Below are 25,405 nucleotides of genomic sequence, written 5' to 3'. Positions count from 1 at the left end.
TAAATAAGAATTAAGATGTTCATTGTTACCTAAGAGATTTAAAAGCCACTGATTGTTTTTAAAGGATACATGTCTAAGCTACAAATGTAAGTTATTTTGTAACAACTAAAATAACCCCTTAATGCTACACAATATCCATCACAGTTAATACAGTATGGTGCCAAAAGGTGTATTGCCTAGAAGTGAACAAGAGCCTAATAATGTACAGGCGCACAGGAGAAATATCAAAACATCCACTCCCCTCCAAAAGTTTCAGCATAGAGCTACTGCCGCTGCACAGGTGGTGTTGATGGTTGACTGCTTGACCCATAGAGACCAATGCCAGGGGGCCGGTAGAATCCTCCACTTGCATTCTGCTGCTGAGACAGTTGTTGAGGAGGCTGGAGTGGCTGTGAGCTTCGTGGGGCTAGAGGCCGGGCAAGGCCCATGGCAACATGGGATGGCAAAGGAGGTGGAGGTGGTAGACTGTTGCTACCAAACCCATAAGGCATCATATTTAACATCATACCAGCAGACTGAGTATACTGATTCAGAACTGGATTGGCAGGTAGCAGAGCTGGGGGAGGTGGTGGCGGGGGAGGTGGGCCCAATGAAGCCTGCATGCTGGACTGGGAGGCTGGATTGCTCGAGATCGGTTGCTGGACAGGGGTAAAATAGGGTGAGCTACCTGAATCAAGGTTTGCAGCATCCGCTCCTGATGATGGTTGTTCCAATTTCTGCCGTTTTTCAGGAGAGAACATCGACAAGTTAGCAGGAAACCCCACCTTTCTCAAGCTATCATTCATTGAAGCAGCTTCTTCTGCCACAAGGGAAGAAAGGACTGAGGTAAGCATCTGTGCTGAAGATGTAGAGGCAGCAAGCTTAGCAGCAACAGCTGCAGCTGCAGCCTTTTTACTCTCTTCATCAGTTGCTGCAAGTGCAGCAAAAGCAGTTGTGTGTTGAGTGGGAGTTTGAGGGACTTGATGAACAGGAATCTGGTTACTGCCAATTGGTTGACTTGAAGGGATCTGAAGACTGCTTGTTGGCTGCAAAGCAGAGCTATTAAGCTCTCCTGTCATCTGCAGATCAGTCAACACAGGAACTGGTGCAGCTGATACACCATGATCATGTGAATGATGTACCTTTGGTCTCATAATTCCCACTTCATTGATTCGACTACGAGCAATCTGCAACTCCAAGAATATAACCAACTTAGCCAAACTAATATTTGAAAGAAAGTAAGCAATAAATAGTAGACAAAATGCATAAGAATCACATTTTAAAAAAAATGTAGAACAAACTTTAATTTTTGAAGAAAAATTATCTATTGCCTTTCTAAAGACAGCTAATAGCATGATCTGCATCTTACATATACGAGCTATAGCAGGGCCTATACTCCAAATCCTGCAGTACTGGGAATAAAATTCCACACGCAATGACCCTACAGCATCAACGAGCACAAGGTTCCCAACTTCCTTCCAATAACACAAATACACAATCTAACGGTTCAGATGTACAAATAGTTCCCCAACTGCATAAAGTCTGCCATCTAACAGAAATTTGAGGGTAGACCTGGTTATTGGACAGGGATACCAAATGGCAAAAGGTTTAGGCAAGGGCTTTGGCACTTTAATTTCAATGGACATGGCTTTTATAGGGTCTTAATTTATAAAGATTTTATAAGGTCTTTATTTGAGTCCAATAATAAAGGGCTACACACAATGCCCATTATCATAGCTATCTCTCTCCTCTTCGACTTTGTACCGAGTTGCAATCCTCAAACAAGCCACCACTGCAGCTATTCTGGCCGCTGAAGGAAACCCTGCCATCACCAATCTCCGGATTTCAGGTCTCCTCATTGTAAGTCAACTCACCTGATTGTGTCATAATCATAGACATCCCCGCTGGAGTGTCCACCAAGTGGAGGTTTAAGCATTTACTAGCTTCACTAGCATCACCGAGGTATGCAGAGATTAGCCAGTTTGGTTGGTGTTGGAGTTGCTAGTGTGGCTGTTGTCGCTAATGGTTGTGGTGTTGGTGGTGCGACGACATATTTCATTGTTGTACCGACACCCTTTTTTTGAATTTCAAAAAAGGTAAATTAAAAGTAAAATAAAAATGAAGGGAAAAATTATACTCTGTATGTTTATATACTTGTATAGTTGTATACGATTAAAAACCATAGTAATCGACTAATCATAGTATAAGGTGAAGGAGGACGGAGTTTTAGACTTTTAGAGAGAGGAAAGAGAAAATTGGTTGCAAAATGGTTTAAGCCTTCTAACAACCCGCTATACTTTTGTACATGGCCCTGAGGTGACCTGACCTGACCCGACCCGCTAGCAACATGCCCTGCTAATGACCTGCAATGACCTACCCCACTAGAGAAAATTTGAGGCTTATAATAATGAAGTCAAGTAATAGCTTATCACCGTTGATCTTTCTAATGTAACTAGCTTTCTGTCCGTGGAATGCACAGATCGTTCATTGAAAATGGTATTGAGAGATAGTGAGGAAATACCAATTAGTCATTATGGTGTGTAACGTGTAACCGAATACATGATTAAAGAAACCAAATTTTTGGGACTTGAATTCAAAATGAGGCTTAAAAAAAAGAAGGTGGAGGGACAAACTTAAAGAGAGAAAAGGAAAAGGTTGAACTGAAGATGGGAAATGAAGATGAAGTGTGCGTGGGAGATGAAGTGTACGTGGGAGATGAAGTACAATTAGTTTGGATTGTTGTGGGTATTCTGAAAAAGCAAAAGTATTAGTTTAATGAAAGAGTTAAGAAAAAAAATATAATAAAAAATCAAAAATGTAAAAAGACATGTGACACATGGGATTGGAATAGAAGATAGGGAAGTGTAATAGGATGAGACAAATATCTTTCCCGATTTGAGTTTTTTAAATACTAAGTATAGATTTTATTTTATTTTACTTCAACAAAAGCTCATCATCCAATCACCCTTTTGAGACGAAGTCTCAAAATGTCTCCTTTAGCAATACATAAGCAGAGGGAAGTTCTAACAAAATAGTTGGTGATATGGCAAGACAGAAACATCAAGCTCTTCTCAAGTAGATTACCACATCAAGTATATGCAGCTGTTATACTCTTGGCCTCTCATAGATGTCTTCAGTCTTTTATCGGCCTCACATAGATGGGGAAAGGATTTATTGAGGTGGAAAAGCAAGGAGTTGATAATGGAGAGAATAATTAACAAAGAAAGATGGGAGATTTTTCGGAGTCCAATAGCAACAAATTATTGGATGCAAATGTTGATGGGATTGATCAGGGTAGGTCATATAGACATTTGTCAGCACTTTGAAACATCTAAATAATTGATCAGTTTGATCACATTGTAGTAGGTTAACAAGGCACTTCACGCAGCTAACTACTAGGAACTCAAGCAAAAAAATTTAAACACGAAACAGGAACAAGGGAAATACTCAAAGAAGCTCTTAATACCAGTTAACTATAAGGTCCTCCATGAAATAAATTTAAACGCATGGAATTAGTGAAATATAAAGCACCAAAATGTAATTATGGCAAACACACGGCAACAAAGGACAAAATTTCCTAGATCAAATGATCATAACTACAAAGGGTATTACTAAAACTAAGGTAGTGACACATCTGACTACAAGGCAACCCAGTGAGAAACTATATCACTTGGACTCGAGTACCCATGTCCGACACGGATACGTGTCCAAGTGTCCGACTTGGCTATTTTTTAAAAATTTAAAATGATTTTGAACTAAAATGAAGTGTCCAAGTGTCCCACCCATGTCCGAGTGTCAAGGGTTCGACACGGGTACGTGAGGTGAAATGAAGAGTCCGAGTAACATAGGTGAGAAGTACTATAGTTTTTGAGAAAATAGCTTACATGCATGGATTTATACATAAGCCGATCTATTTACAGGACAAAAGTCTGTCTGATGAATTTTTAATAACTAGAAAGATTTTTAATTTTTATTTTCTTTGGTCCGACTTGAATGGCTATAGCTATACTACATAGATCTTTAAGGCTTAAATTCTCTTCAAAAACATTTTGTCAAAATTGTAACCTACTATAATTTTTTTTTTTTTTTTTTTTTTTGACAACCTACTATAAAATTGAAATTTATAAAAGGAAATAACAATAATGCACCAATAGTCATAGAAAACAAATTAGTAGAAAAATGGACTAAAATATATATATTAAAAAAAAAAGTACCAATACTTCATTCCTTTGTAGAAATGAAAAAAGGGAAAATGATGCCCAAACCCAACCACCCCAACATGAGGGTTGCCCATTATGTGTTCGATGTACCATGCAAATAATACATTCTTCTACAAATAGTATTTGGTCATTTATCTTTGGAGCACCCTCATACATGTACTTCCTCCGTTCTATTAATATTGCAAAAAAGGTGAAATTACGCATCCCAAAGCACATTTTACATGTTCTATATCTATAATTCTATAAGAGTAAAAATTATAAAAAAATTGATATTATGAAACTATTTTAAGAGACGAATCTAACAAGATCCTACATGACTATATTTTGTTTAACGTATAAATCATATTGTATGGTCAAACAAGAGTGATGAATAATGCTAAAAGTCCATTGTTGCAATATTATTGGAGCGGAGGAAGTATTATATCTTGAATGTGGTTGCAATCACAGTAATGGTTGTAAAACCACTATGGTTTGTGGCTATTGCAGCCCCCCAATATCTAAGTTATAGTAAACTTGAAATACTTTACAATTCGGTCACAATGCTAAGATACTACCAAGATTTATTACCATTCCCCCCAAATGAGCAAATTACAAATATAATCCTCTTAAAATTTAAATTTATTGTTTGTGATGTATAACTTTAATATATTCATACAATGTTTTCTTGTATTTGAATGCTTTTAGACGATCATCAATGATCCAAGAGGTGAAAATGAGCCAATCGAGGAAGGGCCTTTCAAGATTGCATAGGAAGAATTATGGTACTTTCCAAGGAAATTTGCACAATGATGGCTAGTGACTTGGTGCCATGTCCTTCGATGAAACTTGAAGGCAAGTTATTTTTTAAGAGGGACGGAAAGATGAGAATCAATACTCCTTATAACTATCTTTATTGTTTATGAAGGTACTCTCTTGATTTTGCCTTGCTCTTAAAGTAGGGGATTTTACAAATTTTTAGATTATGAAGTATTTAATCATACTAAATATGGGGTCTTGGGCTTCTAGAGTTTTATTAATTGGTTAATGAGCTATCGTGGTTCATTAATTAATTATTAGGGCTTATTTAGTTTATTATATTAATTAGTTAATGAGCTATCGTGGTTCATTAATTAATTATTAGGGCTTATTTAGTTTACTGTATTAACTAGTTAATGAGCTATCGTGGTTCACTCATTAATTATTAGTAGTGCTGTCAAATTTCAAACCGAAACCATTTAACTGCCCGAAACCGACCGACCCAAATGAGAACCGAACCGATTAAAAACCGATTTTTTTGAAACCGAAAACCGACCCGAACCGTATTTTAGTAAACCCGAAACCGAATCGACCCGAATAATGTTAAACCGTATAAGAACCGAACCCGTTAACAAACCGAACCAAATATAAACCGAACTGAAAGAAAACCGAACCGAAAAAGAACCGAACCGTATCTAACCCGAAATCGGTTCCAACCCGAAACCGTTTAAACTGGCAAAAAAACCGCTTACACCGAACTGTTAGCAAACTGCTACCCGTTTGCACCGAACCATTTAAAAACCGAACTGATTGTAAACCGAACTGGTTATAAACCGAACCGTTTATGAACCAAACCGCTTCTAAATCGAACCGTTTACAAACTTTTTTATATAATTAAATGGATTTTTTTTTTTTGACGGGAATATAATTAAATCGAACCGTTTACAAAATTTTTTTTTGACGGGAATATAACTAGTAAGATCAGTATGACTAAACTTGAAACAGAACATAATATGTATTTATAAAATCAATGAGAATTTGTTTATAATATGATGCCTAAATATGAAATGATTCGCGACTTTATATAAAACTTGTGAACGCAAAAGGTTAGCAAGTACTATCAAATTTCAAACCAAAACCATTTAACTGCCCGAATCCAAACAACTCGATAAACAATTTATTTTTTGAAACCGAAAATCGACCCGAACCGTAATTTAGTAAACTTGAAATGGAACCGATATGAATAACGTTAAAGTGGTTAAACCATCGAAGAACCGAACCAGTTAAAAACTGAACCGAAAAAGAACCGAACCAGTTATAAACTGAACAAAAAAAGAACCGAACTGTTTCTAACCCGAAACTGTTTGAACCGGGATAAAAACCGTTTACACCGCACCGTTAACAAACCGCAACCCGTCTGCACCGAACCGTTTACTACCCGGACTGTTTACAACCCGAACCGAATTAAAACCGTTGAAGAATAAACCGAAACCGAATCGAACCGATAACCATTTAAACCGAACCAAAACCGATCCGTGAGACAATTAAACCGATTCTAAACCGACCGATTAAATACCAAACCGATTTCAAACCGAACCGAAACCGAACTGTCAAACCGTTTTGACAGTGCTAATTATTAGGGCTTTTTTTAGTTTACTTGCAAGACAAATAGGTTTCATTTGCTTTTCTTACATATTTTTATCAAGGGTCAATTATTTTAGTTAAACTGAAATAAAATTTTAGATTTGTTTGAAGAAAACTTTGTTAAGGTTTAAACCAATTTTGAACTAAGGTGTTAGGATCATTGCTCCTTAGATAAAATTTAAAAACCATTGCCTTTCTATTTAAAAGTTATTGCCTTCTAAGACTGTCCTCTAATTTCCACCATTAAGTTCATATTTAATAAGAAAATTTAACAACAAACCAACCTTTGCTCCATTCTTCCAAAATAAACCAACCTTTAAATCTGCCCAAAATAAATACAAGTTTTCCTTTATTCTCCCAAAATGAACCCAACAGGTCACCTTACCTCTTATACTAGGTAAAAATCCACGTGTCATTAAATCATTGGTCAAGGCTTCTTTTTTTTTTTTTTTAAAAATTTTGATAATTTTTACAAAAAAAAGAAATAAAATAAAAATTAAAAATAAATAAATAAAAAAAAAAAAAACCCAAACATCCTTCCACATGCCAGCCACCCCACTACCACCCACTCAAAGCCTGACCCTGCCCCCGGTGTCGGCCTGCCAGAACCCCCCTCCTCCAGTCGCCGATGCCGGCTATACCCACACCTTAACCTTCACCACCTCTCGCCACCAAAACCACCATCACTTACCAACAACCATAATCTCCACCTGCCGCACAAACAATGCAGCACCAGCAGCCCACACCTACAACCGCCAAGACCCACAACCCCTGCCTCACCTCAACAACAATTGCCACCCACCAGCCCTGCTACATCTCTTCCCAGCGCAACTCCACCACCAATCTCACAAACCCTAATCAAACTCTTCATCAACAAAATCAACAACGTTGAGGGACGCGTCAGAGTGTTGCTAGCCAGCGACAGGTTGCGGGTTGCAGGTTGCGAGTTGAGGTGTTGCTAGCCGGCGGGTTGAGGTGTTAAAAATCAACAACGATGATTACAGCCTTATAGGGGAGTCCGTTGCGGGTTGAGCATTGACTATGTGGGCTGTTGCGTGGCTGCAATATTGATGAGGTATTGGTGTGAAAGTTGCGGCTGACTGTTGGTGTTATTGATGGCGATTTTGGGCTGTGGCTGGAGGAGGAGTGTGTGGTGAATGGTGGTAAGGCAGGGGATGTGGACTGTTGCGGCAAAGTGGTGGTGATTGGTGTATAATTGAGGGGTGAATTGTGGCGTATGAGGGTGGTTTCGAGAAGGTGATTTAGGGTTCGAGGGTGGGGTTACCGGAGGGTGGTTGGGCATCGGCCGCCGGGAGATGGAGGGAGGAGGGGTGGCTAGCAGTGGATTGGGGGTTTGAGTTTTTTTTTTTTAATTATTTTTATTTTATTTTATTTTATTTATTTAAAAAAGATAATTAATGGAAAATTAAAAAAAAAAGTGACCGGTTATTCAGGTCAAAAGTCATTTGGGTTTACTACGAGAGAAAAAATACAAACTTGTGTTTATTTTGGGCAGATTTAAAGGTTGGTTCATTTTGGGAGAATAGAACAAAGGTTGGTTTGTTGTTGTTAAATTTTCCTATTTAATAACAAGAATTTAATAATGTTACATATGTATATGTTATTTTCAATAAATAATAAAGGTTCTTCATAGTTCAAGTTTTTCTCTCCTCAAAATAAAGATTTCCAAACATAATTAATAAAAAGAGGAGGGGGTAGTACATATGAAGTTATCTTTAATTTCTAAGCAACTTTGTTTTTTTACTTAATCTACTTTTATGATTTTGGCAAGTATGTAAACCTTAATCTATATACAATAAAACACTTAATTCCCATCTTATGAAAAAATTATTATATCCACTTATTTAGAAAAATATTGCATCCATTTGTTTTCTCTAAGTCTTAAGCACGAGGGTTCTACGTTACAACTAGAAAAGACTTATCTCCATCACTAATACCCATATTAAGAACTAAATCAAAAGCTTTATTATATGAGTTGTTCATATGATAACAATATGACCTTTATTTACTTCGCTTAGCTATCAAATTTGCTGTAATTACATTAAACAATTATAATTCTTATGGTAATCATCACAAAATAGATGATAATCCTTCCATCTATACATCAAATCCAAATCCTATTACCCTAAGAGTGCGTTTGGGAACTCAACTTTTGTTTAAAATAATGGAATTCAATTATGGAATCGTAATTGATTAATTTCAAATTCACATTGTGTTTTTGAATCATCAAGTTATAATTCTAGAATTGAGAAATCTTATGGCACTATTAGTTGAAGTTTCATTTAAAGTAAGGCCATTGGTTCCCATTTTATGTGGGCATGAAGAGAGATAATAAATAAAAGAGATGATTCAAGAGTCATGACCATGATAAGAAAATGGGTATGCAATGGTATCTTGCCACGGATGAGGGTTTTTTTTAATTTATTTATTTATTTTTTTTTTTTCCTTTGTTGACTACTTTGTAGGGTACAAGACTCTGTCCACTTCACCTTATTTTCACCTCATTTTTGCTGAACTAATTTTTACTTAGTGAATTGAAATTATTTTGGGTGAAAAATTTTTCTTACTAATTCCCTATTATAGCTCTTCTTTAAAATTACTGAATTATTTGTACTGAACTGAAATTATTTTTACTGAATATTATTTTTATAGGTTAAGTGAACAAGCCCAAGTAGGAGAGAAAAACTATGTCCACATATTAATAATGGGAGATCATGGTCATAAGTGGGCATAGAGTTCGCCATAGATGAGAAGGAAGAGAGTAAATTGGCAAAACCATTAGCTTTGCTCTTAAAAGGAAGAAGAAAGAAAATAAATTTTTGATAGAAGAGAGAAAGAGGGAGTAGTGAGGAATGGTGCAGCATTAAAATAATCCTTAGCCTACACTACAGTAAAAAACATTATTAATCAAGCATGGTAGTTTCCTCCTTTTAAACTTAAAGCTCCATATTTCACCCATCAGTTTATTAATCCATAACCACCATCGATAAACAAATAAAATTTCGTTTCGTATAGCTATAGAGGTTGGTATCCTAGCCACAAATAAAAGACAGAGAGAAAAATAAGAGTGGAAAGGAGGGAGATAAGGTGTGCCTCACAAATCTAAAGAATGGTTTAAAGTGACATGTGTTTGAATGAAATCTAATTACAAATTTTTTTTTGTTTGCCAAACACTTCATTTGGTCCAATTTTAGAATTTTAAATTAAATCCTACATCCCAAACATACCATATGAAAAGTTAATTTCATCTTGCATCAAAATCTAATCATGCAGTGCCCCTGTAAGCAAACTAGCAGTCTATAATTTAGCCAATTCACTTTTCTTCTCGTCCTTTTTTGGAGTTTATTTATAAGGCAATCAAACATTATCTTTTGGAATTTTATGATGTATTATATGATACCCATATATGTAACATTAACTTTATGATGTTTCATTAGCCTCTTGATATTTTGTGCTTAGGGTACTAATTGGTTTTATTTGAATATTGTAGATTTTGTTTGCATTGTTTGATTGTGCAACTTTTTTTTAAGGTAATTACTATTGTTACTATAAAAATAATAATCAACGAGGTTTTAGCAGTATTATTTCAGATGAGAATAAAATATATTTGGGAATTGTATTTTTGGGCATTTAAAAGCAAAGTCAAAGGATTTATAGACATAGTTATAATCCCTTTTTCATAGCTTGTGTGGTTATAAATCATTATATTATTGAAAAAGTACATGTGAAAATGGATATAGTATTATTTTATGAAAAATGTAGATGTGATAAACGATAGTGTGAATCTTTATATTACATGTGATTGAGTGGCTTTAACTGTTCACAATGGAAATAGAGATGTACTTCCATTGTTCTATATAATGCAATTTTACAGATTCCATACTTGCTAATGAAAATTTATTTTCTTAATATCTTTAATTATATTTTTCCTAACATATAAATAAATAAAGACAGTCAAAAGAGTGTGTGTAAATAGTATAAAATTCCAAACATTGAGATATTAAAAAAAAGGAAGATTAAATAATGATGTAAGCTTTCCAAAGTACAAGTGGAAAAATTAATTTGGAATGTATGAAAAAAAGGAAAGCGTAAAATTACAGGGATTGTTGTATTATTTAGCCAATTAAGGACCATAGAAACATTGTTTATCATCCACCAATGATGGACATTTATATAGATTATAAGAAATTTAACTTTTAATGGTATCCAAGACCCGCGTCTTAAAGCGTATATATTTCTATTTCTATGCGGGTAAAATTATAAAAGCTTGATATTATTATAAAATATATACAATGAGACGAATCCAACAAGATCCCACATGACTATAAAACCTCTTATAGATTAATGACAATTAATGGTCAAAGTTTTAAAATTTTGACCCATTAATTTGCAAAGGGGCAAAAAAATAAGGGATGCAGGGAGTATATAATACCTTGTAAAAGAAAAAATTTCAACTAATATAATGCAATCAAAATAGGCACACACACTATATTTAGGCACACTTTACAACACATCATCACAGGTAAGATAGCAAACAAGCAATTTGAATCAGGTTTGGTTCATGTTATATAAGTTACGGTATGATGATGAGCAGTTTAAGGTCCATTGTGTAATAGTTCACAGTAGAAGATACTTTAATAATTAAATCAGTTTGAGGGCTAGAGTCAAAATGGAGTTATCCAATCTCAAATTAGTTTGGGTTGGGTCTATGTCAGACCATTTAAGATTGGGTCAGTTTTGCATGTCTAATCAGCAAGCAATACTATGTCAGCACAGGAGGTGTATAGACAGTCATAGTCACTGACATTTGGTCAATAGGGACAAGAATCCTTCAACAACACTTATCTCTGTTAAGTAGGCCAGAAAAAAAAAATTAAACAGGTTAAGTTTTAAGCTGCCATTATTGTTGTAATGGGTTCCCACTCTAAGGGTGGGTACATGAAAAAGGTTATATAGGGTCACATGGTCCATTGTCACCATTAAAGAGTTTTGGTAGGTTGAGCAAAAAAGATGTGACACACAAATATATCATAAATTCATACTCATGAAGAGAACCTTTAGCAAATAACAGTCATGGGAGATATAACAGAAGTGCCCTCAGAAGGGAAGAAGAACTTTACCTGTAATTGACGCCGTAGAGTCTGCAGCTGCAATTCCTGAAAGATTACAACTATTAGGAAGGGGTATCATAGAACCATAAAGTACACAAACAACAAATAACTGCAGGAAACCCTGGAATCCTTTCAACTACCCTTAGTGCAAAGGTTTTGGTAGCCGGTATTCCTAGGAAATTTACTTTCAATTCATTAATGCTCTAAAATTCCTACCCAACCAAAAAACTCTCCTGCTTTTAATTGTATCTCAAATTCTAAGGTCACTATTAAAGTAAATACCTTTTCTAGGACACTGATGATGACAAAAATCATGACCAATTCTAGACTTAGGTAGCCCAGAAAGCAAGACTGTTCCTTTATGATAAGACTGTCACACACCTAAAACATATGAATATTCGTTCTTCTACCTATTGCTATTAGTCTCTTATATTTAACAAAGTCATAAAGAAAATTGATATCAGAGGTAAGTGATAACATACTTGTTCCTGAATCGCCTCTTTAAGCAGCGAAACTAGAGTTACCCGGATGGCTTCTGCACCTTCAAGTTGTCCGACACATTGCTTAAGGGCATGTTCCTGCTCCTCCATCTCATCTGTTATACCAGTCCCTGGTTGAATTCCTGATCCAAAAGAAAAGAAGAATTGTCAATGCGTATGATATTCCATTGGCACAATTACATAATTGGGGATTTCAACCTTCAATAAGAAGAATTGGATGTATATATTCTCCCTACCTACCAGCAATAAAAAAACACTCCAAGAGGGAAGGGAAAGAGACAGGAAGAATAACAACAATAAACACAAGCAAAAAACTCTTAAAATCCTACCTGTTGTTGGAGTTATTTTATACTTCATCCCCTTTTAATTGCTACACAGGAAGGATGCACAATTTATAAGGAGCAATGAGATTAAAAAAAAAAAAAAAAAAAAAAAGAGAAAAAGTACCATGTAATGAGAGTTACAGAGAACTACTAGCCAAATAAAACAATGTTGCAATTAATTTGCAGATTCCTTAAAAGGAAAATGTTACAATTTAACAGAGCGGAGGAGGTACAATTTTTAGGGGGTAAGTGGGGGTAGAAAGACAAGAAGTGACTAGTTAAATGAGTCTAACGATGATTCATGCTTTCGTCAATGTTAGGATCAATTAATCGTAAAAATTTACTCCTATCCGAAATTGATTTTTTTTGCTACTTCCTTCGTTAAATATAATTTGTAACAAAAGGGGGGAGCACGGATACCAAAGCTAAATTTCTCAAGGATGATTAATGAAACGTAAGGGTAATTAAGTAGTAAGAGGAGAAAGAGTGGATAACTAATCCAACCAAACTAACCCACCAACACCACCAAGACCCCGCCAACAATCACCCATACCGCCTTCACCACCACTCACTAACCCAACCCAGTCGCTTCGAACTACTCACCCACACCACCCAATTGGTTCGAACCCAGACCCACGAAACCCACGCCACCCCCACGAACCACCCAAGAAACCCACGCCACCCCCACAAACCAACCACGAGACACATGAACCACCCGACCTACGAGACACACGAACCACCCGACCCAACGAAAACCCACGAGTGCCTATCTCCAAATTTGGATTCGAAAAAATTTAAAGGGTGGTCTTCTTCTTTAATTCATGAGAATGGGGTTGAAGGATGAGAGAGAATGATAATGGGGGAAGATGAAGGTAAAGAAATTTGATGATGAAGGAGGAAAAGACAAATAATGGGAAAGATGAAGAAGATGAATGTGGAGAAATTTGATGATTTTTTAAAGATTAGATGAGTTTAATTAGAATAGATTAGTTTTTAATTCATTTGGCTTCAAAAAAAAAAGTTTATAATACATTATGCTTTCAGCATGTAATTAAAGTTATAAAGTTATAAGTAAAGGTGATTTTGTGATTCCATTACAAAAAATGAAAAGATTTGGAAATGTTGCAAATAATGTTTAGTGTTTGTTTTTAGTAAATGTTGCAAATAATATTTAACTAGTTTAGCACAGTTTTATAGTACAATAATATTTCATTATTCGTTAATTAAAAAATTTATCAAATAGAATCATTGTAAGTTTAAAAAAAACATTAAAAACAAAAAAAAGTATATAATAAACATTGTGATATTTTATAGGACAAGTAATGTGAGATGGAAGGAGTAATAACAATATTTTAGTATTCGTAATTTGAAATCTTACCCTTATTCTCAAATAAAAAGTACTCACTATTCATGTTATTTTTGTTGATAACAAAAAAAATAAAATATTCTTAGATAGTAATATCCTACGTAATTTTTTTTTTTTTTTTGAAACAAATTTCCTAATTTTATTACATAACATTGTTTTATTCTTTACCACTATATTTTCTAATTTTATTTAAATTATTATTGATGTGCATCATTCCCTTCCCTATCAATCAATCAATCAATCAATCAAAGCCTTAATCCCAAAAGTGGGGTCGGCTAACATGAACCAAATTTGATTATCCCTTCCCTATATATATATATATATATATAAGGCCATAACTTACCAAAAAATAAAATATATATAAAAAAAAAAAGAGTAACAAAGTTTTTGGCGGGAAAATGTTTAATGAAGTAATGACACGTGTACTTTAGGGATAATTACGGGGATTGCTTTAGTATAGAAGTATAGATGGTGTATTTTCTTTTTCATCTAAACCAAAATCCAAACTAGTTTTTACACTTGTATTACGAGAACAACCCCATTGTTAATACATCTTTGTTTTTACAACCACAAAGTTAGGGTCCCACTCACTTTTGCGTTGAATAAAGAAAACCCATTATCGTATATCACATCTACTTTTTCAATACAATAGTACCCATTATCTCATTTAACATCTACTTTACCAAATCCTTTCAACAATGGGAAAACATGAAAATTTTCGAATGATAATGAGGAATTTGGTGATTGTGCACAAAGAAGAAATCAAGAAAATCGATCTACTTTTCAAAGTATCAAGCAAATCACTATTTATAGACTAAGGTCATGTTTAGGTTATCTTATTACCGGAGCTCATTATTTATTTCAGTTACATGAAATCACATCAAAGAGAAAAAAGAAAAAGTTCAAATCAAATCAAAAAACATAAATTCATAACACACTTTATCGTTTTATGTGTAGATTTTCATTGTTATATAACTTTCATTTCGTAATGAAAAAATTTATAAAAACTAATTATTACTCCCTCTATTACTTGATCCATTTGCACTTTTTGCACAATTCATTTGCTCTACTTTGACTAATGTTTGGGATTTAAACATAAGTAAAAATATAATCTTATAGGTACTTGTTAGAATTATCTCAATGAATAGATTATTAATTTTCAATTGTTATAATTTATACTTGCCTAAGAAAATATTAATTTTCAATGATTAAAGATAATATTAATCAAAGATTACATTGGCATACGTGCCTAAGAAAAATGGAGCAGGTAATAAAATACAAAGGGGGTAATAATATACACATTATTATGAATCTAAAGACCCCTTTGATACCTTTTTTCTTTATAGATTAGTGTAGATATAAGGTCAAAGTATGGTCAAATCAGCAAATCAGAAACATATATATATATATATATATATATATATATATTAAGATCGGATAAAATAAGGTGAACTACACAGGGCCTAAGACTTCCACGTACATAATAAGACAAAGAAAACAGAGAATTAGACAAGACCAATCCCAACTATGCACATCATTCTTTAAATACTCTAACCTTTTGATAAACAAGAAATAGAACAAACTCATGTGTCTTCACAAAATGGTCTTATTACCCTCATTAACATATCTAGTGCCATGTGGCATATTCTCATTGGTTTGCTGAATTATTTTTCTTTTAAGTGTTTTATTTTTGTATTGGAATTTCCTCCTTTCCTTTCTTCCACCTTCATCCCTTTCCCTCTCTAAACTTTCTTTTTCTTTTAACCGAAAAGCCGAGGATTTCTATTTGCATATTCTCATGATCTTCATTAGTCATCTTCCTAAACATCATATAATTCCCATATATGCTCTTCGAAAACTAAATTAATCTAGCAAACTCTACTCTTGAATATAATACTTCGTCCATTAACTATTATTTGCAACAAAGGAGGTTCGCGCAGAGTCGTAGGAAAAAGTTTTTAAGCATGATTATGGAAACATAAGGGCATGTACTTAAGTATTAATCCAACTAAAAAAATCCACAATTAAACAAAAACCAAAAACCACCGAAACCAGAACCACCACCAAAAACCACCAAACCCAGAACCACAAAACCTAGAACCAACACCGCAACCCACCCACCGAAACCCAGAACCACAAAACCCAGAAACACCAAAATTCAGAACCACCACCAAAACCAGTGAAACCCACCACGAAACCAAAACCACCGACGAATCACTGAAACCCTTCCACGAACAACCAAAACCACCCCCCCCACGAACCACCAAAATCATTGACAACACACCAAATCCCACTAACCACCAATCACGATTCACAAACCACCCCGATAAACAAACCCACCCACTAACCACCCCCACGAACATGCAAACCCACCCACAAACCACCCCACCCCCACGTGCCTGCAAAACCACCAAATTCACCCAAGAACAACCATATCTAGAACCCACTTAAAGGATGGTCTGGAATTTGATAATGAGAAATGAAGAAGATGAAATGAAAGATGAAACGGAGGGAGAAGAAATTGAGAGATAATCTGATTATTTGGGTGGGAAGGTTTAGATAATTATTTCAGATTAGGGTTATAATGATTTGTAATTATGTGTAGTATTATGTGCTAATGAATTTTAAATGAGGGTATTTTAGTCTTTTGACAGAAAAAGTTACTAAAATAGGAAAGAAATAAGGTTGTGTTTGGAAACATGATATTCATTTCAAATGTTGGAATTGAATTTTAGAATTTGAAATCTTGATATTCAATTTCAATATTGGGTGTTTGAGAAATATCAGAATTTCATTACCAGAATTTCAAATTCTAACCTATGTTTGGAGATGAGTGAAATTTTGAATAAACAAATGAAATTACACTTTTAACTCACACTAATTTCCTTTCTCTCTCCTCCACAATCTTCAATTCCCAAATTTTCATCTCTTCCTCTGCCTAATCTTAAATTCCCAAAGTTTCATCCTCTTCCCCAATTTTTTCTTTCTCCTCCTCAATCTTAAATCCCCAAATTTGCTTTGCTTGCTGCAATGTTGGTATCAAGTTGCAATGTTGGTTCAATGGAGGAGAGAGAAAGCTCGCGCGCCGCTTCAATGGAGAATTCGAAGAGCTGCTGCAAATTTCAGAAATTGGTCGAGCAAATTTCAAAAATTGGTCGATCAAATTTCATAAATTGGTCGATCAAATTTCAGCTATTTTAAATAAGGTACACTCTATGGTCGAGCAAGAAATTCGAAGCTCGCTTCAATGGAGGAGGGGCGAGAGAACTTGTGTATGCTTCAATGGTGAAGAACCCTAGGAGAGAGAAAAAATTTGGCAAGAAGATGAAAACTTTTGTGGAGAGAGAGAGTTGGGCTTTTTTGTTGAATATTAGAATTTGAAATGACAGGTTTAGGATTGGAATTTCAATATATCAAAATATACTCATGTCTTTATAATCTTGGATTTGGGCCAATTTCAATTCCCAAACTCTAAGTATATCCAAACAACATAATTGGGCCAAATCCAGAATTTCTAGTTACCAAACAGACATAAGTTTGTTGTAATTAATTGTTAGCTTCTTTTTTTAGTAAATGTTGCAAATAATAGTTAATGGAGGAAGTAGATTAAAATTTTTAGGTTACATTGTAGACTTTGCTAAAGTTTTCTCAAACCTTTATGTTTTTCTTTTTACTCAAAACGTTTTAACCACCTCTTTAAAACTTTATTGTATTTTATTTTTTTTGTTCTCTTTGAAAATTCCCTTCATTTTTCTTAAATGCTCTTTCTTTTCCCCACTTTACTCACCTTTTTTCAAACTCCTTTAATTGACTATCCTGCAAACTCCTTTAATTGACTATCCTGCTATGTCCCTTTTTATATCGCACAATACCTTATGATTATTCATGTTAGCCGACCCCAAATCATATTGGGACTAACCGACTAAGGCTTTGTTGTTGTTGTTGTTGTTTATATATATATAGAGAGAGAGGAAGACTTCTTAATTGTGTAAGTTAAGAAAGAATTCTAATTCTGTGTTACCGGGACTCGCCTTGTCAGGTATGGGGATCAAAGGGTCTGGTGTGACAATTCCAAAAAAAATCAAGACACAAGGACATTGTCTGAGATCTGGAGTCAGATATAAGGCCAAACATATATATTCTAACATATAAAAAAGCAGGAGGAGTGCAAGAAAAAAAAAAGGAAATTTACAAAAAAAAAAAAAAAAAAGTAAAACAATAGTAGAAGACAAAATGGGGAAGGGTGCTAAAAAGGGGAGAAAAAATAGGCACTGCCAAAGGGACAATTTCATGGAGGAGATGGTTATATTTAAAGATTTAGTTTTAAGTATTAGCTAGCTGGCCAGCAAGATGCATAGTGTATTTCTCCCTTCTTTTTCTTTTTCTCTCTCTCTCATTTTTTTTTTTTTTTTTTTTTTTTTTGTAATTATTAAACACTTCCTAGTTCCTACCCTAAGATAACAGGAAATAGTAAATGCTCCTACCTATTTTCTCTCTAAATATCACGCTACAACATGCAACAATGTACCAAGGCCGGTGAATTCACCGGTGGAATCGCATAACTCAGGCGAGCAAAATCCCAATCTTTCTGAGCTTTGTAAATGTCTTCTATAACCCAATTGCAATCTAGGCTTTATGGTTAGGTCCCTACATACAATTTGGATTAAATTCACTTCTCCCTCTTACTTCTGTGTTGTTTATTCCAAGTGCACAGTGCTGGGTCTGACACAAATTTCACACATATCCACACCATGTCATGTTATCACAGATATGGCATGAAAACTGGCAAGTCCCTGTACCATAGCTTTACTTATTAAGGATCCAAAATTCTTCTAAAGGGTTAGTTACGGCTAAAATTGGATATTATTAACAATTTTAACAATTAACAGTTAATTAGAGCATAATGACATAGAGAGAAAAGGAGAGGTAGTTTACATAGTTGTATGTAGCAAATGGCAGATGGGAAAGGGCTTGAGATGGGATAACAGAATGGGAAATGGGCCAATCTTAAACACAAACTTCCATCATAAAATGAAGTCATTTATAGCAGAAATTCGTAGCAAGGTATTAAGCGCCGTTAAATTTTTTACTAGAGAAAACTCGATAGCAAAATACAATCATATAAGATCTGGTGATGAAGGTGCTGACAATCAGATAGGGAGGGGTTAATTTGGTGACTGAAGAAGTCTCATGATGTGGTGGTGCTTTGGTCAAATGGCAGGGAGGTGGTGAGGGTTTGGGTGCCAAGAGGGAAAAGAAAGTAGTGTGAACTGTGAAGAGAAAATGAGTTTGAATCACAAAAGTTTCCCACCAAGAACCTGAACTCTTACTCGCCTTATTTCAAATATATTTTACTTAATCTTGTTAGAATTAGACTTAGTTTTAAAAGGCACGAGGTGCAAAAGTCCTTGGAGCCTAGGTGCAAGGCGGAAGAGGTGTGCACCACTTGTAAGGTGCACTTTATTACATTAAAAGAGTAATTAATTTCAATAAAATAAGTCTAAAAAAAGGCATGTGATCAATGACTCGGTTCTTCAAATGGAATTAGGGGATATGGGGCTTCTCTTTCTCTCTCCTAATATTGAAGTAAGACGCAAACAGATTATGTTAAACATTAACTATTAAGGCCTTGCAAAATAAGACGCAAACAGCCTAGAAAAAGTGTATAGGCGCATGCCTTCAGTAAGCCTTTACACCTTAGCTCGGCGCCAGCACTCCCGCCTGATTGTGCCTTGCACCTAAGGCGCCTAAGGCAAGCTTTCAAAAATTAAGAAATTAGACCGATCTTATTTGTTTACTTTTTTTATATATATCTTAGATTGCATAATAATAAAAATTATGAAAATATTAAAAATACACATTAAGCCGACTCTATCAAAATTTTATCTAATATAGTGTTTTCTTATACATTTGAGAACAAGTCCTAAACAATCAATTTCAGAAAATTAAACAAACTAATAAATAATCATAAATCAATATTAGCTAATACATTCTTTACAAGAGTAGTGGTGAACATAATTGAATGAGAAGCAAAAACATAATAATAAATAAAATAAAGAAATAAATCCTAGCCCTAGAGCACAATCCTGAATCTGTGACAAAAAGGTACATTAGTCCAAAAATCTAATATAAAAGTGGACTAATTATATTTTAGAGATGGAATTAGATGTCTAGCACCATAGATGAGATAGTCACCATGCCTAACTCATGGCAATGATTTTCTTTAAAGGTCCTACTTTCATCAAAGAAATATTAGGTGTTTGCTCAATAATCACTCATGAAAAAGATTGTAAATAGAACTTTCATATTCAAGTAGACCTCTGAAAGATGAGTAGAGAATGAAATATTAATTCAAACTAGTTCAGCATTAACCCTTCGGCAAGAAAATTCTGAAACTTGCATAGCCCATACATTTGGAGCCAAAGCAACACATATCCCAGTCTAAACAAAGCTCTTTTCATTCAAGAATCTTTTTCCCAATACCATAGAAGACCAGTAACCTTTTTCCTTTGGCATTGTGCCTATGCCACAAGGACCTTTTGCACCTTGGTTTTCCCAAATTATGGCTTGACTTTAGATTTTCATGCAATCAACTAAAGCTTTCACAAAGCTTAAGATCTATATCAGTGTTACTTGATTCACTCAACCTCCAAGCAAAGCCATTATGGAACAACAATACTGGATCATCAACGTACACCACTTCTCTAAGGTGTAGTTAGATATGTTTAACTGGCAAATTACAATATTGCACATGTGACAAGTACTGGAACAAGCCTAATTCTAGTTATACAGATCTACGTTTACGGATGGCAAACGAAATGCTAACCTGTTATTTCTGCATTCTCATTGAAGCCATTTATGATTCAGTGGGTATTATTGTTTCCTAGTATAAAAATCAGTATAAAGCCGATAACAGGGTTCTGAAACTATGTGAACATACGTTTGGACAAAATTCTGGATATAGATGCGAATCTACTCCAAAAATTTGATTTGCCAAAAGGTTGTAACGTAGTTTAGAGTTGTCAAAGTGCCAACTCAGGAAGTCCATGGACTGTACGAGGGGGCAGATGGATTGTGAAAAGAGCGTCCAACAACCGTAGCTAGGATTAGAGAACAATGGCTGCAAACGAACAGAAGAATATGCTATAAGACAAAGGCTTATTCTATGCCACACATGTAGTGGAAAGAGCTAACCAAAACAGGGATCTTTAGACTATGAAAAGGAAAGATGTGACAATCACTCACCATGATACTAGTACCTAAAATAACAATCTAGAAAATTACCCAGCCCACATAACATGATAGAAGTGATAGTACAACCTGAGTCATTGAATGGAGAATGGAAATAAAATGTTCCAACTTCCAAATGGAAAGTTGTAAAGCATCTCTTATCTGCCATCTAGTAGGAAGATAGACCATAAGGTCTAAAACAAGAGTGGTACATGACATACCTTGACTTGTGGTAGCTTCTATTTCCTTCAGAATTCTTTCTACAGAATTAACAGTTGCATTACAATTGACCAGCATAGATTCTTCATTTGAACATTCATCATGGAGACAATGAAATGCTGACACAATTTTTTCTGGAAATCCTCCAACAGCCAATTTCTGAAATATGATAAATAAGCAGAGATTTTGAGCCAAGGTAAACCAAAATATACATAGCCAGGAAAAACCAGTTGAAACAAAAAAACTGACAATTCTCAACGACTGAACATCCTTCTTCACAATTTTTATGGGATTAGGGCTCTTTCCATTACTGACAGCTTGTGGGGCTGGATCTTTTATCTGGTCAGCTGCCAGTTCTTCTTTAAGACTCTGAACACGAGATCCAAAAACCTTTCTTTCTTCCCAAATGTCAACCTACAAGATAGTCAAAGAGGTGCATGCCCCATTTAAGATCAAAATACCATAAGGTTGTGCTTGAATAGTCAAAGAGGTGCATGCCCCATTTAAGATCAAAATACCACAAGGTTGTGCTTGAATCGCAGGATTTCATTTCAACGGTTCAACCCAATGAATTCAAATCTTTGAATTGAAATATTGAAATTTAGTTCCAAACTATGTGTTAGGAAGATACTAGAATTGCAAATTCTACTGTATACTCAATAAATAAATTCATAGTCGATTCAAACTTCTCTCAAAAAAAATTCTAATTGATCCTGGATAATATTTCATTTAGTAAAATAAGAAATAAATCTGTTTAAAAAGCCAAAAAAAGTTTTAAAATTTAATTTAAAATCAAAAATATGTAGGCAAACAAAATCCTTATAGACTAAGATTTCTATACACATTTTATACGGTATTTGCCAGGATATCAACCACAGTTTGTGCAATATTTATTAAGTTATAAACAGTGAACTGACTTCCTCCAGTTGATACTTCATGATGAATCCATGGCTTACATATTGATTGTCCTAGACTTCTTAAGGGCCATGGCCTACTCCAGTCTTAGTGTTCTCAAAAACAAATCCGAATTAAACAAAATCACCACTAGACCTATATAAATTGAGCTTCGACTGGATTAATGATGAATACAATAATGTGGAGCCAGTTGAAGAAAAGATTAGCTTGAGTTTCGTCAAAGTTAGCATGATAGTTTGAGGTGCTGAAAACTTTAGTTGGTGTTGGAAATAAAGGAAACAAAGGAGGTTCAACAATACCAAGTTGATTAGTGTTCTTGGTTGGTTTTAGTGCAACCAAGGATTAAAAGAAGTCAGCAGCATACTTTAATATATGGACGGGATCAGATATAAGGTTGATGGAAAGACAGAAGATATGTACAATTGGATCAGCATTTGTAACTAACATGTCTATGTTGAATTTCAAATTTTTCTTTTGACCCTAGGTAAGACGTCTCGGTAGTTTCTCCACACACACCAAGAGCACCAAAGCCTCACTTGTCTTGTCTACCAACAACAGAATTAGTCAACTTGATTTCTTGTCACTTCATTCTTTATCCTATCTTTTCTAACAAGGTAATAGATCCAATAAAGCATCCTCCTTTTAACACCAGTAGCTTGAAATCTAGCATCTGCTTGATTGGCTAACATTTAGTGTCATACAAAAAAGATGGATTGACAACCATATACATTATAAAATTTTCCTAGAATTTAAGGGGTTAGTTCTTATTGCACAAGACTATAAAATGTTGTCACAGAAGAATCCAAAACAACTCCTTTCATCCATCAGCTTGATTTAATGTACACCATCTCCCTCCATATCACTAATTTCTATGAATAAGTGGTTCAAATTTGCTCACCAAAATTTCAATTATTTATCCAATTAGCCCACAACGAAAATAAATAGAGTATCAGAGTCGTCAACAAGTGGTGCAGAGACAAAAAAAAAAAAAAAGAAAATCTCATCAGTTTTAACTCATAAATCACCAAATACTAAACTTTAGAGTAGCCAACAACTACCTCATGACTTTTTTACAAACAATAAACTAGATAATATGTATGTAAAGTTTACACATTCTATATGTCAAAGGAAAACAAAGAGAAAGAATTGTTTAGGACACTCAAATTACTCAATAGTCTAATCTAAGAAAATGGCAATCCATATTTTGATCTTTTTTTAAGTGACGAATAAAAGTCATCTCATATGCCATTAAGTTACCCCAAATCTTACCATAAACTTTTCATACACAAGAGCTACTTAAAACAAATAGACTAGATATAAAACACTTGAATGCATTCGTTTTCTCCCATAATTACAAAAAGGTAGGCAGGTGGAAATTTGCCTGCTTTGAATTGAAAAAAAAAAAAAGAAGAAGAAGCCATCCAAAAATGGAATATATTCACCTTCTAAGAAGCTGTATAAGGCTACTTGTTAATCATTCAGTACTACAGAGTTCATGGATGAAACTTCACGAATTTAATCATTTATCATTAAGTGACATAGGAAAGAGTTCAGAACTTAAAGATAGAAAGTTATTAGACAATGTAACCTAACAGAAGACGTTCAATTGGGTGCAGAAAAGCAAGTCAAATTGCTATTACATGTAAATGAAATTAATAGATGGATACAGATTTATGATTAGATACAGAGCTTAAAGAAAGAAAGAAATCAATCTGCAGGGAAAAGAGGGGGGAGGGGAGGGGGATGCACCATGTTGAATGTAAAAAAAAAAGTGATATTGCTTATACATGAGAACAAAATTGATAAATAACACAAAATTACTTCACTTATGTTAGCTATGTGCAAGTTTGTGCAGAAAATGACAAATGTATAGCATTGATGTCAAAGTTAGTACTAACCAGTCTGTTCGCTGCTTTCTTTCCACTTTCATCGCCATTGTCATATACATGCTTAAGTGCAGCTGGAAGAACTTTCCAGAACTCGTTCACAAATTCGTTGCCCTTTCTCCGGCTATTTTGCAATATATCATTTGCAAGAAAAAGAAAAGAAACGCATTTTTCCTTTTGAGAAGAGTTGAACATTTTCTCCCATGTTTCAACAATCTGCCTTGCTTTCTTCCGATTGGAAATACACCAACGAGACAATGCTGATCTCATGTTAAAGAAAACAGGATGCCCTATAGATAGTCACAGCAACAAGCATAGCATAACTTGCAGAAATTTGTATAAATTCATAGAGAAATTCAGAAACTTCTAAAAATTATTTATAAAAATAGAATCTATAAAGTAATATTTTATAAATAATAAATAAAAATAAAAAAATAAATAAACCTAATTGCTTCTACAGCACCCAGTTTGAAATGTACTAGTAAGTCATACAGTACTCCAGCTTTGAGTTTGGAAGGCATGCGTGTTCTTTAAACAAACATGCTAATGGGTTTAGAAATAAAGTATCTAAATTACTTGGAGTCAGTATGGAGTTTCAAGTTAAGAAGAACATGGTAAAAACAGTTATAAAATACTTCTTTTCAGAATGGTCCCTTAGAAGAAAAAATCAGGAATAGTAAAACACAAAAGATCAAGCTGAGAATAGGCCAGCGACAAGTTTTATAAAAAGAGGAGAAAAACAAATGTGGAGAAAAAAAGGGGGGATGAAAATAATAGTAATAAGTAAAAAAGTGAAAAAAATAATAATAATACAAGTAAAAATGATAAAATGTTAAGAGAACAAATGAAAAAGTTAAGAGGAAAAAAAGAGCGAAAAATAATAAGACATGCGTAAGGAAGAAAAATTTGCAAAACACAAAGATTAACGTAAAAAGATTGAAAATAAATTTGAGAGAATAAATACATATAAAAGTCATAGCATATCCTTGACACTTATTCTTTTATTTATCTCCCTCCACTCCACTCTATCCAACATCATGTGTTCCTAAATTCCCAATAAGCTCAATATTACTTTTAATCTCCCTCATCCAGATTTTCTTAGGCTCTTACCCTCAATAGATCTCTATCTTACATGACCAAACCATCTTAAGCGATTCTCGCTCATCTTATACTTATTAGGCGCAACCCCGACTATGTTCCTAATTACCTCATTCCATAACCAATTGATATGAGTATGACCATGGTCACCATACATC

General features: G+C 34.4%; 1 protein-coding gene across 1 annotated transcript; it reads right to left on the bottom strand.

Annotated features, from left to right (window-relative positions):
• LOC145567579 (uncharacterized) lies at positions 1–25,405 on the bottom strand. Its single transcript, XM_081626890.1, has 6 exons — positions 24,162–25,405; positions 21,598–21,762; positions 21,351–21,507; positions 12,193–12,332; positions 11,720–11,755; positions 1–1,166 (listed from the first exon to the last, which is right to left on the bottom strand). The coding sequence occupies exons 1-6, from the start codon at positions 24,417–24,419 to the stop codon at positions 264–266; spliced, it is 1,659 nt and encodes a 552-aa protein (XP_081483016.1). The 5' UTR covers positions 24,420–25,405; the 3' UTR covers positions 1–263.

The sequence above is a fragment of the Chenopodium album genome, chromosome 11 (genome assembly GCF_948465745.1).
Source record: "Chenopodium album chromosome 11, dcCheAlbu1.1, whole genome shotgun sequence".
NCBI classification, from domain to species: Eukaryota; Viridiplantae; Streptophyta; class Magnoliopsida; order Caryophyllales; family Amaranthaceae; genus Chenopodium; species Chenopodium album.
The sequence above is the reverse complement of the archived record's forward strand: the minus strand, read 5'-3'. Positions and strand labels throughout refer to the sequence as shown.

Coding starts and splice junctions, on each gene's coding strand:
- LOC145567579 (XM_081626890.1), bottom strand. CDS start 24,419: ATGAGATCAGCATTGTCTCGTTGGTGTATTTCCAATCGGAAGAAAGCA. Junction 21,508..21,597: donor ATGTTCAGTCGTTGAGAATT/GTCAGTTTTTTT, acceptor ATCATATTTCAG/AAATTGGCTGTTGGAGGATT. Junction 1,167..11,719: donor CTCTACGGCGTCAATTACAG/GTAAAGTTCTTC, acceptor TTGGAGTTGCAG/ATTGCTCGTAGTCGAATCAA.